At 37.0% G+C, this 13,364-nt stretch overlaps 1 protein-coding gene across 13 annotated transcripts in view; it reads right to left on the reverse strand.

Annotated features, from left to right (window-relative positions):
* The window catches only part of neo1a (neogenin 1a), a 172,090-nt gene that overhangs the window by 16,776 nt on the left and 141,950 nt on the right, over positions 1-13,364 (reverse strand). For all 13 annotated transcript variants that reach the window (XM_084405111.1, XM_084405116.1, XM_084405122.1 and 10 more), the window contains exons 12-16: positions 11,900-11,949; positions 8,409-8,553; positions 4,958-5,068; positions 4,683-4,877; positions 2,900-2,995 (exon numbers count right to left, since the gene is read on the reverse strand). In XM_084405111.1, the coding sequence (XP_084261237.1) occupies positions 2,900-2,995; positions 4,683-4,877; positions 4,958-5,068; positions 8,409-8,553; positions 11,900-11,949 (597 nt within the window). The remainder of the gene's footprint in view (positions 1-2,899; positions 2,996-4,682; positions 4,878-4,957; positions 5,069-8,408; positions 8,554-11,899; positions 11,950-13,364) is intronic.

Consider the following 13,364-nt stretch of genomic DNA (forward strand, 5'->3'; position numbering starts at 1 on the left):
AATCATGTCGACATGCTCTTGGATGGGGGAGTGACTCATTTCCTGTGATGTTAAGATGTTCCTGTATGTGGGATAAGAGCAGTGTTTAATCAAAGCTCTGCATCTCCATCATGCTCAGCGCTATTAAGCAGCCCTTCAGTTGTGAAGCGCAGATGGCTTTATCTGCATCCCATCATCATGACAATTCCTCTGGTTGCTAGGAAGAAAAGCATTGGAGACCACCGGAGAACGCTTACGACATGAGAGAACAACACTCAACCAGTGTGCATAACCGTAGCATCAATATGCTTACCTAGAGAGAACAGAAATTCAACAGAGACTTCTGACACTTCAATGAGACGTGGCTTGGACTCCATTCAGTCTCTTGAGCTCTTGTTATTTTAAAATAAATGTGGCATCATCATCCATAGGGATGTCAATTTACATAAATTCCCATAATCGATCGCTGTTAAAAAATTAACAATCATTTAATCAATTAAATGCTAATCATAACCCCTCAAATCCGAAGCAGTGGCCGGTACTAACTTACTCAACAACCATTTGCTTAAACAAAACCCAAAAAAGGTGTCGTTTAGGCTTAGAAGCTTGGCTTTACAGTGGGAATACGATTGTGCTTTTAAATTCGCTCACATATTAGAAGTGCTCTATTTTCATAGTGTGAAAAATAACTGCTTTACATGAAAATATGATCTGTAAAATCATAGTACATATCAGAATTGTGTCGTATATCATTGAAAACTAGCATTTGTTTCAGTTAAAGACAAACTATTCCAAGTTCTTGTCTGAAAAAGCGAGAATACACATGATGCTTTTGCGCCTCTTTTGGTTTGTAAGTTAACTTTGCGAAACATTAGTAAAAGTGCATTTAGAGCAGCTGGTCTGGAACGAGCCCAAACACAACATAAGTCAATGTGTAGATCACGGAGTGACATTGACATGACTTCCAGGAGCCGATCGCATCGTGATCATGACGGTGTTTTCCAGCGTCAACTGAAGGTTAAACCAATGGAAACTGGATCTTGAGTATAGTGGTTAGGGACGATGTGTAGAGACCAATCGAACGCTGTGGCGTTTACACAAGTAAGTTGGGTAACACTTTATTTTACAGTGTCCTTGTTACATTATGTTACATGGATTTACCATAGTAATAACAGTAAGTTATGCATAATTACATGCAAATAACCTTCAACCAAATCCTAATCCTACCCTAACCCTATAGTAAGTACATGTAGTTGCTTGATATTACTCAGCGCTTAAATATATAATTACACTGTAACAATTAATTAAAAAAATTGAAGTAGTTCATATGTTCTATAAAATCACTTGTTTTTTTGGACACTTGTTTAATTGCATAACTACGGCGCGCTCACTTCATTTTTCCTCGTGTATCTGCTTTGTGTGTGTGTACACACACCTCAAAACTACACACTCTAATGATGAACTTGCTTAATTATGGAAGCTAATTGCGACTTTTTATCTCACAATTGCGAATTTACATCTCGCAATACTGACTTTATTTCTCAGAATTGTGAGATATAAAGTCAGAATTGCGTGAAATAAAGTCGCAATTGCGTGTTATAAAGTCAGAATTGCGAGATATAAAGTCAGAATTGCGTGAAATAAAGTCGCAATTGCGTCTTATAAAGTCAGAATTCTGACTTTTTTTCTCGCAATTGCGACTTTATATCTCACAATTCGGACTTTATAACACATAATTGCGAGTTTATATCTCGCAATTCTCACATCTTTTCTCAGAATTGTGAGATATAAACTCGCAATTATGTGTTATAAAGTCAGAATTGTGAGATATAAACTCGCAATTATGTGTTATAAAGTCAGAATTGCGTAAAATAAAGTAGCAATTGCGTGTTATAAAGTCAGAATTGCGAGATATAAAGTCGCAATTATGTGTTATAAAGTCAGAATTGCGAGATATAAAGTCGCAATTGCGAGAAAAAAAGTCAGAATTCTGACTTTATAAGACGCAATTGCGACTTTATTTCACGCAATTCTGACTTTATATCTCGCAATTCTGACTTTATAACATGCAATTGCGACAATTATCTCTTAAATTTTTTTATTCTGTGGCGGAAACAAGCTTCCATACTTAATCAACCATTTATAAGTTTTGTCAATTAAATTATTATCAACAATTAGGGGTGTGCGACAATTAGGGTCATGATTTTTGTTTTAACGATGTGTCATCTGACAATATTGAGTATGTCTCACTTCACAAAAACACACCTAGAGATTGCACACATACACTGCGTGATTTACTCTATTAAAATGCGTTTATAATGCCTCTAATATTCAAGATAAGGGGGCAAAAATGTATGAAGGTAAAAGAGTAGCAAAACTCGAGAGCACGCAGATGTGAATTTGAGAACTTGTACAATAAATATTCATACTTTTACCCGAACATTTACACTCACAGCTCCAATGTGAAAACATGTAAAATAGTTGAATGTTGAGATTTGCACTCGCAGACGATAGTCACAAACCTGTATTCTGGATTTGAAGCTGCAGACAAGTAGTCACAAATGTGTAAAATGCCATTCACAGAAATACAATAACAGACACCAACTTGTATTATATATTTGCATTTATTCTTACATTTGAGCCTATTTGAGGTTGTACTGCGAATGTAAATGTAAGAATAAATGCAAATATATATTACAAGTTTGTGTCTGTTATTGTATTTTACTTACTATTGTATTGTTTTTTTCTCTCCAAATATCAGCATGACTACAAATATTGATTTTATACACTACCACACATAATATGCACTCATTAGCATTCCTATTATTAGGAGTACAGCAATGCCAAACAAGTAAATGACTTATACCGCAGGACGAGTGTTTTAGAGCGAGTGTATAGTGCGTTGTGTTATATGACCGACCTGACTGGGGTCGAGTGATGGCGCTCTCGTACACTGGGATTCCCTCCCCCACGTTGTTGTAGGCCTTCAGTGTGATGACGTAGTGTGAGCTGGGATCTGGCAGGAGAAAGACAATCATTTAGATAATCAAACCCACAGCTCCTCTGAGAGCTTCAGACATATTCATCATCCTAGCAGGGGTGCAGATTTAAACACCATCACTGATTCTCGCTCGTTTAATTAGATGAAGTACGAAAACTGAAATTATGCCGTTTCTTCTGATGATTATTTTTTTCTGTTTTCTTTAAATGTAATTACAATGGGCTGGAGAGAGGGGTAAATCTCCCACTCTCGAGTCCCACAATGCATTTACCCAGTTCTGTTTCCTTTCATTCACTTTTATAGGCAACAGAGCTGTTTAATGAGTGCTACAGTACCTCATGTTTGTCTGATGAAGCTGTGAATGAATGTTTAGAATCATAAATTGAACATGTTGCCAATTAATTTACCAAAAAGTGCAGGTTTAAGGATATAGCGGTAACGTTAACATTATTTAACATGAACTAAGAATGAACAATACTTCGGTCACACTTTATTTTAAAGTGTCATTGTTACAGTGTAATTATATATTTAAGTACTGAGTAATATTAAGCAACTACATGTACTTACTATAGGGTTAGGGTAGGATTAGGGTTTGGTTGAGGGTTAGTTGCATGTAATTATGCATAATTTACTGTTATTACTATGGTAAGTACATCATGCAACATATGTAACAAGGACACTGTAAAATAAAGTGTTACCAATACCTCTATAGCATTTATTAATCTTAATTAACGTTAATTTCAGCATTTACTAATACATTATTAAAAACAAAAGTTGTATTGGTTAACATTAGATCATGCACTGTGAACGAACATGAAGAAACAATGTGCAACTGTATTTTTATTAACTAACATTAACAAAGATGAATAAACACTGTAACAAATGTATTGATCATTGTTAGTTCATGTTAGTTAATACATTAACTAATGAAATCTTACTGTAAAGTGTTAGCGATATAGCAATATAGGAAAAACCACAATAAGATTGTTTTTGGAAAATGCATCATGGTAATTACATGGTATTCTTTGAAGTATCAAGTGCCATCTTTTATGCATATGAAAATCATTTTATATCATAGTAGACATCAAAACAGCACAGTATTGAAAATCATTACCATGGTATGGTCATCGTGTATTAATATTTGTATCATCATTTACATTGAGACATTTACATTTCACGTGCATCAGAATACTACAGGTCAGGCAATCTGTGTTTCATAGTTACATCTAAATTATTATTTTTTTTAAATATGTTTGGTTGATTTATTTAATATGACAATTTCAACCTGACTTCATTAATGATACTGAAATTTTCACACAATTTATTATAGTCCTAAATGGCAAATAAATAAATAAATAAATAAAATTGTATGTCAAAAAATAAAATAAAAACTTTTTTTTAATGTAATACAAGTTTTAATATAAACTTAACATAAGTTTTAATTATATTTATTTATTTGTGACCTTATTATACCTATCTTCAATCTGAATGTTTATATACTGTATATTTGTATTTTCCAAAAAGTACTTTAAAAATGTATTTGAAGACTGGAAATATATTGTCTTGCCAAATTTTGTAATATACTTATTCATAAACAAAATATATTTTTAACCTGCAAAAAAATCTGTGCTGTTTACAATATTTAGCATTTAGTTGAAATTGTATTGTGTGCAAAGCAGCATTATTATAATGAGGGTCTTACTCAAGTTCTCAATGGTGTAGTATCTCTGTTTGTAGTCCACTTTAATGGTCTTTGCGTGAGGGCTGCCGATCCCATAGGCGATACTGTAACCCCTCACCACGATGTCCTGGTTCTCCGGGGGCGTCCAACTCACTACGATGCTGTTCACAAGAGGCCGAACATGTAAGGAGCTGGGGACGTCCGGCACACTTGTCTCTGAAACCAGAGAACGAGACACATTACACTTTGTCGTCCTAATCGAGCACCGGTTTTCACAGGATTCTGCCGGTTTTTACCGTCCAGATCGCTCTCAAACGTCTCAGCCGCGGTCCAGTCTGTGGCGGGACCCGTGCCGTTCACCGAAATGGCCGCCACTCGCAACATGTATTCAGTGCCTCGCTGCAGACCTGAAAAATATGGGGGAAAAAACTCAATACAGCCCTACAAGCTTTGTGAAATAAAAGACAACGTTTTAGTTGTCATTTAATTGAATATTCAACAATGTTATTGCTCTGCCTGCATTGACATCATTATATGAGAACTGAACTGAGCTGGACGATGACATCACGGTTTTCTCCAGAACGGCTATATATAAATGAACTAAATTAAGAACTTTTTTACAACAAAAATGAAACATCACTGAGCTTACTTAAAGGATAATTCCGGTATTTAGCACTTTGAGTCTCTTTTCTGGTTTGTTTTGGATGAACTAGAGTAGTGGACACAGAAATGTTGACGATGGGTCCTGTCTCGACTTTTTGACTGGTTTAGAATCGCCTTTGACCGCTTCAGAGTGGCTATGGGCATGCACGAACATGTCCTTAAAACAACCTTTAACGTTCGTTTTCAAAAGTGTGCAACTCACCGAGTGGTTAGTGGTGTTCGTTGATGTTCCAAAACAAGTAGCGTAGCGAAATACAGTTTCTGTCGTGTTTTATTTGGCATTTTGTAAAATCCCATTGATTTCTGTTGGAGGACTCATTGCTCGTTGATATTACTGCCCTTCAGACTCAAATATCGAGCGGAAGTTTATACGCGATTGTGAGGCATCTGAAAAAATAGTTCCACTATAGCAAATAACACGGATTGAAATCCTACATTGCGCCGATATATTTGTTTTTAATCATCAACGAACACCACTAACCACTCGGTGAGTTGCACAGTTTTGAAAGTGAACGTTAAGGGTTGTTTTAAGGACATGTTCGTGCATGCCCATAGACACTCTGAAGCGGTCAAAGGCGATTCTATACGAGTCAAAAAGTCGAGACAGGACCCATCGTCAAAATGTCTGTGTCCACCACTCTAGTTCATCCAAAACAAACCAGAAAAGAGACTCAAAGTGCTAAATACTGGAATTATCCTTTAAGCTGGACTGTGACACTATTTTCTTCTGGAAACAAACTATGGCGCATTATTTTCCTGTTATCTCTGTAAAGCTGCTTTGAAACCTTGACTTGACAACTTTTTAGCTAAAACTGCACAAAATGAACTAGATTTGATCTGATTCTAACCCTAACCCTAACCCTTCTGGGTGGTTCCTATACAGCTGCTCAACACAAGCATTAGCAATAGTAAAGCACTAAATCTCAATCAACCAGTCAGCTCATTTCTCTGGAAACAAACAGAAAGACGCTTCACTCATGTGTGTTTCTCAAGCTATATACTGAGACAAAATCGATGACCATCATCATCATCATCATCATCATCATCATCATCATCATCATCATGATAGTGCTCCTCTGTGCAACACACTGACCTACACGCTATAGCATCGCCTCAATCGCTGATTTATACACTAGACTGACATGAACAACTACAATTTGAGAATGCCTGCTGTCTTTAAATAAGCCCGAGGTTGTAATTGCTTTAAAATGTTAATAAGCGTCTGCTTAGAGCGTCGAATGCTAAAGGCAGAGCTGTTCCTACGGCCTTGTGGGAAATAGAAACCCATGTCTTCTTTTAACACTCCACTTCAAGCCTTTGAACTGAGAAATATCTCATCTCAACTCAACTGGAACAGAAAACAACCATTATGCTCTTTGATGCCGACCACAGCGTGACACCCAAGAAGCTGGTGATATCTATTTTGGATTCGATTTAATTTAATTTTCACTTTTGTTTCATTAATGGATAGAGTTTGTCACTTGAGGCTCTATTTTGGAATATGTCGGAGAAATTAGCTTTTCTAGAGACTGTATATGGGTAAGGACAAAATGTAATGGTGCTTTCTTAAAAAAATTATTTTACAGTGTCCTTGTTACATATGTTGCATGTACTTACAATAGTAATTAACAGTAAATTATGCATAATTACATGCAAATCAAATCCTAATAAACCCTAACCCTATAGTAAGTACATGTAGTTGCTTAATATTACTCAGTACTTGAATATATAATTACACTGTAACAATGACACCTTAAAATAAAGTGTGACCGAAGTATTGTTCATTCTTAGTTCATGTTAAATAATGTAATAATGTAATGTTAATACAAAAGGGTGGGGTAAATTTTTTTTTATGATTTACCAGTCAAATTTGTAACTGAGACAAAATGATTTCCCTTAATGACAATTTCCAGAATACATTCATCCCAGAATGACCTTAAGTAATTTTTTTCTGCATTAACCCAAAACATCCAAGAGCACATGCAGCGTTAAGAGCTGGAAAGACGCCATAACTGGCATCTCCGCAGAGACTGGATACATTTACATGCACAACTTTTGTTTAAGTCGGACTGAATTCATTCCGATTGATGAATCTGAATGTATTGTAGTTTACATGAACACTAAACATCGTGATGTGATACCTGATTGGGTTGATGTGCGCGTTTATAAGTCAAAAGATAAAAATCTGAATAGATTTTTTTGACGTGCACACACTGCACAAATATATAAAGTTTCCCGCTGTTTTCGCTTAATAACCATTCTCCTACATTGGTTCTTTATTTGTTTTAAACAGCAGACTTAATATTTATCCAATTCTAGTCATAATTTCGAGACTATGAACATATGAACCGTTGTGCCATGCTGTTTGTATTTATCACGCAGTAAAAATGGCCAAAACTAAGTCCTGATTCACTTCACAGATGCTGAATGAAAGGAGAATTATAGAATGACAGGACATTCATTTATATGACACTTTATTCATCGGGAGAACAGCTCGTTCAGCGCGTCATACGTCGTCCTTTCAGTTTCGGTTTTCAATTGATCAAGTGTTTACTTGTTCTCTCGATAAACCACCCCTTTCAATCCGATCGAAATTATTTGTAATAGAGCTGACACTTTGAGTTTGTAATGGGTTATGTTATAGCCCTACTTGTTTTTTATGTTTTTTATGAAATATCTGTAGTGACTGCATGATCATATCACCGTATTTTTTACCGCCATGCGAGCCACAAATTAAAGCTTGGCGAGCCACATGAGGCGAGCCGAGTAACACTGGTCTAGAGTGTCATGTAATTAATTTTGTTAACAAAATTAACCAAATTAATTACATGAAAGACTTATTAATTATTCAAATAGGATCAGGGCGCATGAATAAATGTGTCATTTTTGCATTAATTGAGCTAAATTAACTCAAAGTAACTAAGCTGACAGGCCTGATAACATATTTTTGTATTGTCAGCAGATTTTGGAACAGAGTTATTAATCGGTGGAGTTAAAAGTGGCACAGTTATTGGTGCCGAGGTCAATGATAACTTGAAAACAACCAAATATCTGTTAGTCCTTCTGAGTTTGACATGAGCTTACCATCTATGAGCTGATAGAGCTGCGATCCTGAAGTAATCTCCGCCACCTCGCTCTTCCTCGTACCCTTCCTGTAGCGGATCTTGTAGCCGATGATCTCACCGTTCTGAGCATCTGCCGGTGGAGGTTGCCATCTGATCATGATGCTCTATAAAGTTAACAGTTGGGAAAACCAAAAAATATCCTCAGTATCACACACTCTGATTTACGTCTACAGCAATAAACAGTCGCTGTATCCAAAATCAAATACTTTCTGACTATATAGTAACAGTACGCCAACTGAGTAGCAGAGCTTCACAATTAGAAGATTACGACCTTGATTCAAACACCCACATGATCTCAATCGTAAACGACAGCGATTCGGCTATCCAGATAAAGCAGTTGTCGTGTAGATATAAAACAGCTTCACAAACAGTCTTTTCAACCACACAGTATCATTATTTCCATCCTACAAATATTCAAATTATCACAGAAGAACTGGGATAAAAGTTTATAGTTCAGATATAAACACTGATGTCTACAGTAGCGATCAAGATAGAGCAAATCACCTTTCGAAAGTAACTTAACGCTTCAAATAAAGATTGTATCATAACATCGTTACACCAGTAGGTGGCGACAAGTGACTGTTAAAAAGAAATGTGTGTGTCATTGAATCATTCGTTCAAGAGATTCGTTCAAAAACGCTGATTCGTCCAGTAATGAAACAAGTCTTTACGAGTGAGTCGTTGAATCATTCACTCAAACTGATTTTTTTATTTTATTTCTGTAGCAATTAACATTTTGCCAGAACCTCTTGTAAATTAGTCTGTTTAGTTGTCTGTTCAGAATCATGATCTCCATTTGAAACAAAAAAAATCATGATTCTCAATTTATCCAGAATCGTGCAGCTCTACTGAGTAAAATTACCGAATACATAGTATTCGAAAAACAGTGGCCTACTACTTATAGTGAGATTCTGAAGTGCGCATTCAATGGACACTTTACTGTCCCATGAGGCCGTGAAGCGACGTAGGTCACATGACAATGACAAAATGGCGAATGTAGTACGTCCGAATTTCATTCACACAACAGCCCATATTCATACTATACAGAACATTATTTTTTTAACGGTCGTAAACGAAATTTAGTACCAGTATGAGATTTCTAACACAGCGAGTTTATTAGCGCTGCCATTTATTCAGCAGCTCCTCCGGGCTTCTACATGCAAAACCACCATAGTAACAAGCCTGAGCACAGGCATCTAACCCTAAGTCACTGTCTCCCCGAGGCGTCCATTAGAGAACGTGATCGTCCTCCACATAAAGCATGCGCAAGTATATCAGTCCTGCGACAGAGGGCATTGGGGGAGCAGTGGAGGCCGGCCTCACCGAACACATGAATAATAGATAAAGCTGTGAAGTGTAGAGGAGCCTGAGGGACTGAAGCTCGGGATAGATGGAGGAGGCCTGCAGTGCATGCTGGGATAATGAAGGCCGCCCAGCGTGGGTGGGGAATTAATTAATAGTATCCACAGTTGCCGTGTTCACGGGCCATGAGGGAATCAACCGAATTAAATCTGCACCATGTATGCAATTACTGTATTTCAATTCTCTACCAATTCCGGTTTACCTCGCTAACTGCTGCTTGTGTTTTCAGCAAAAACAAACTTGTTTTAATTGACTTATGGGTCACATGGGTGTGCAAGGTGGCACCAGTGTGGGCCTCATATACCAAGTCACTGTGTTCATTACAGACACACACACACAGATTGAATTCACCCTGTCTGTTGCGTAGCCACGCGAGGGGACTCGATACAGTCCGTAGGATCCCGCTAATTAACCATCTTCTCATGCAATTTACAAAACTGAAAGAATAAAGCTTCTGCCTGGGACATAAAGCCTTCATTATTATTCAGTGCTAATTACTGAGCCATAAAACCCATTACAGGCTTGAAAGTGTGTGGATCTGTGTGTAACCACAATGCAAATAGACTTTAATACTACTGGATTGTTACAGTTTTGCTGTGCAAAACTGGCTGTTACGATGCTAGGGAGATCTGAACAGTTCCTGTGCGGTTGCTAGTGTGTAAGTCTTGACCTATTGATGGGTTCTTTAAAGTATTTGTTGAATGCTGAATGCATTTCTATCACCCATAGTACACTCACATAGGTGCTATGTATTATAGCAAATCACACTTTATTGTACAGGCCTGTTCCACATGTACTTATTACAATAACTGGGTACTAACCCTGAACCTAACCTTAACCCCTGTCGTTGCTCTATATTACCCAGTACTTTCTTGGGCAAGAATGCTGTACGTACTGTACAATAAAGCACAACCCAAATTTCAACTGCTTGATTGTTATATTGTCAAGAAATTTAAACTATAATTTTGGCCAGCGATATGTTAACTCTTTCCCCGCCATTGAAAGAATTTTCCGTCATTTATTACACGATTCCCCGCTATTGCTGTAATTTTCTGGCTTTCTGTGTTTTCGCTGTTATACGGTAGGGGGCGCTATTACACACCTTCTGAAAGAGTACTGAATCTCCAGTCGAATAAGACGCTGACTGGACACTTTTTAAAATAAAACGCTGGCGAGGAAAGAGTTAAAAGTTGTATATATATATATATCTGCTTGATTGCTTGTATCGTCACATAAAATATGTAAACTATATTATCGCCCAGCTCTAATCTGCCAAATGCAACTATAAGGCATGAACGCATTATAAACATAAACATCATGATTTTCTATTACTAATAATAAACCATGTCTATACTTAATAAAAAATGTAAATGGTTACTTGTAAAAACATTCACACAAATTGTATTTAAATGTATTCTTTATCACTGGCATATTCTGGCCATCAGTGTTTATTTATTTATTTATGATTATTATGAGATAATTAATATTGTTGTTGTTGTTGTTATCTGTATTGATGCGTTGGGGATACTGTTTCTAAAATAGTCATGGCAATAAATAAGAAAATCTATAATGTTGTGGTCCTTAAATATGACATCCTAAATCTTCAAACAAACCGTTTTCAGACTCTCTGAGAACTGAGGTGCAATTACATTACGAGAAAATTAAAGTGTTTTGCATCCACGGATGCATGTAAACCTATTGTACGAGATTACAATTAGGAACTTTTAAAATACCATAAAAGGGGCACTTTAACACTTAGGCTTCAAACTCTAAAATCAAGTCATTCTTGCCTTAGCAAACGCCATGAAATAATAGTGCTAAATGCATTTTCACAGCCCAAGACGCTAGCTTGTCTATATATGACTAGCACAATAAACACACTCATGAATAAAAACAACAGGAGGAGGACTCATATTCCCCGGCAGCAAGACAAATATAAATTGTATGTTGAGAAAGAGGGGGAGGAGAACACAGAGGAAGAATAAATGAGGATGTGAAGCTTTGTGACAGTGCACAGATGTGCAGTTAAATCTCAGCAACAGATGAGCTTCTTCATCAGAGCTACTGTTCACTGTCGCACAGCCTTACCTTCGAGTTCAGCACTTCAACCGTCATGTTCTGCGGTGGAGCGCTGGGGACTGAACACAGGGAGGACAGGGTTACTGAGATTTATTATCCACATTTATTACATGGGTCTACTGCATTCTGGTAGGTTAATGCTAGTATTGAGCAGTCAAATAGTTTTATATAATGACCATTAAACGATATATTTAACTATTGTCAATGGCTGCTTTCGTGTTTCTCAAAGCACTCATCTACTGTATATTCAGGGCTTGACATTAAATGTGTTGAACTGTGCAGCTCAGCATTTTCACGAGCCACAATTTTGACATTGATATCATGGAGAAAAAATGGCATAGATATTTGAAATATTATCTCATAATTTGGCAGCAGGTTTGTTAGGCTGCTGTCACTTTAAGAACGGATGCACTGTTACACATGCGTTTTCTTTCTCAACTGTTTACGTTCACTAAAGACATAACTGACTGTGTTTAAGTGAATTCTCGCCAAGACCGGCATTTTGACATTATTTTGTGTGTATTTCACTGTTTAAGCGCAATAAGCAACGAAAAAGAACTCAATTTAGTCCTGAGAAGCGGCTTTATGTGCGCACACAAAATCTGAGTAAAACTATGCGCAATACGTGCAATCCCACGCCGAAATTCAAGCCCTGTAATATTCATCAAATGAAACGAGTGAGGGAGGAGAGGCGGGTTTGTGTGTCACTCGCTGTCGATGAGAGAGAGAGAAAGAGCATCTGATATCGTCTATCTATTCTGCGGAAAATTAGTATTGGAAGCGTTTCAGATATTTCAGTATCGATATGTAACAAAAAAAATTTTTTTGACGACACTACATTGCACTTAGTTTATTATTTCAGATGCCTTTTTAAAAGACTACAATTGAACAATGTATATATTATATCTAAAATTCATCCCGCCGAAATGGCCAGTAGGAGTGACTGCGTTACACGCCACTGCTGAAGTCGGGTGTTAATGTCAAGCCCTGCTTATATTCATACCAACACAATTTCACGAGTTCACATGTTAATGAAATCTGATGTAATATTATAATGCATATTTTGGCTTGCTGTTGGCTTGCTTGCTCGGAATTCGGCCCGACCCCAGAGTACTCCCCCTATGAATGTATATAGATCATGGGTATCTATGAGCAGACCCATCTGAATGTGAGGTGATGGGGTGGTGGCGGGATGCTGAGAAATTTGTCATGAGACAGGAGGTAAGGGAAGGCTTTATTTATACTGGCTTCTTCTTGTGCTGATTGGATGATTACCTGAACATGCTCCTCCCGAACTTTGTTACATAAAACTTCATTTAGAAAAGGTTGTTGACTCCATTTCACAATAACCGTAAGAAAAATGGCCTAATTTTACAGTGAGCATAAAAAATGTAACAGATGTCTAGAAGCTCACGAGTCCCAGTTGAAGTATATAGTAATAACTACAAAATACAGTTTCACGGGAGGTAACAAA

The sequence above is a fragment of the Rutilus rutilus genome (assembly GCF_951802725.1).
Source record: "Rutilus rutilus genome assembly, chromosome: 3".
NCBI lineage: Eukaryota > Metazoa > Chordata > Actinopteri > Cypriniformes > Leuciscidae > Rutilus > Rutilus rutilus.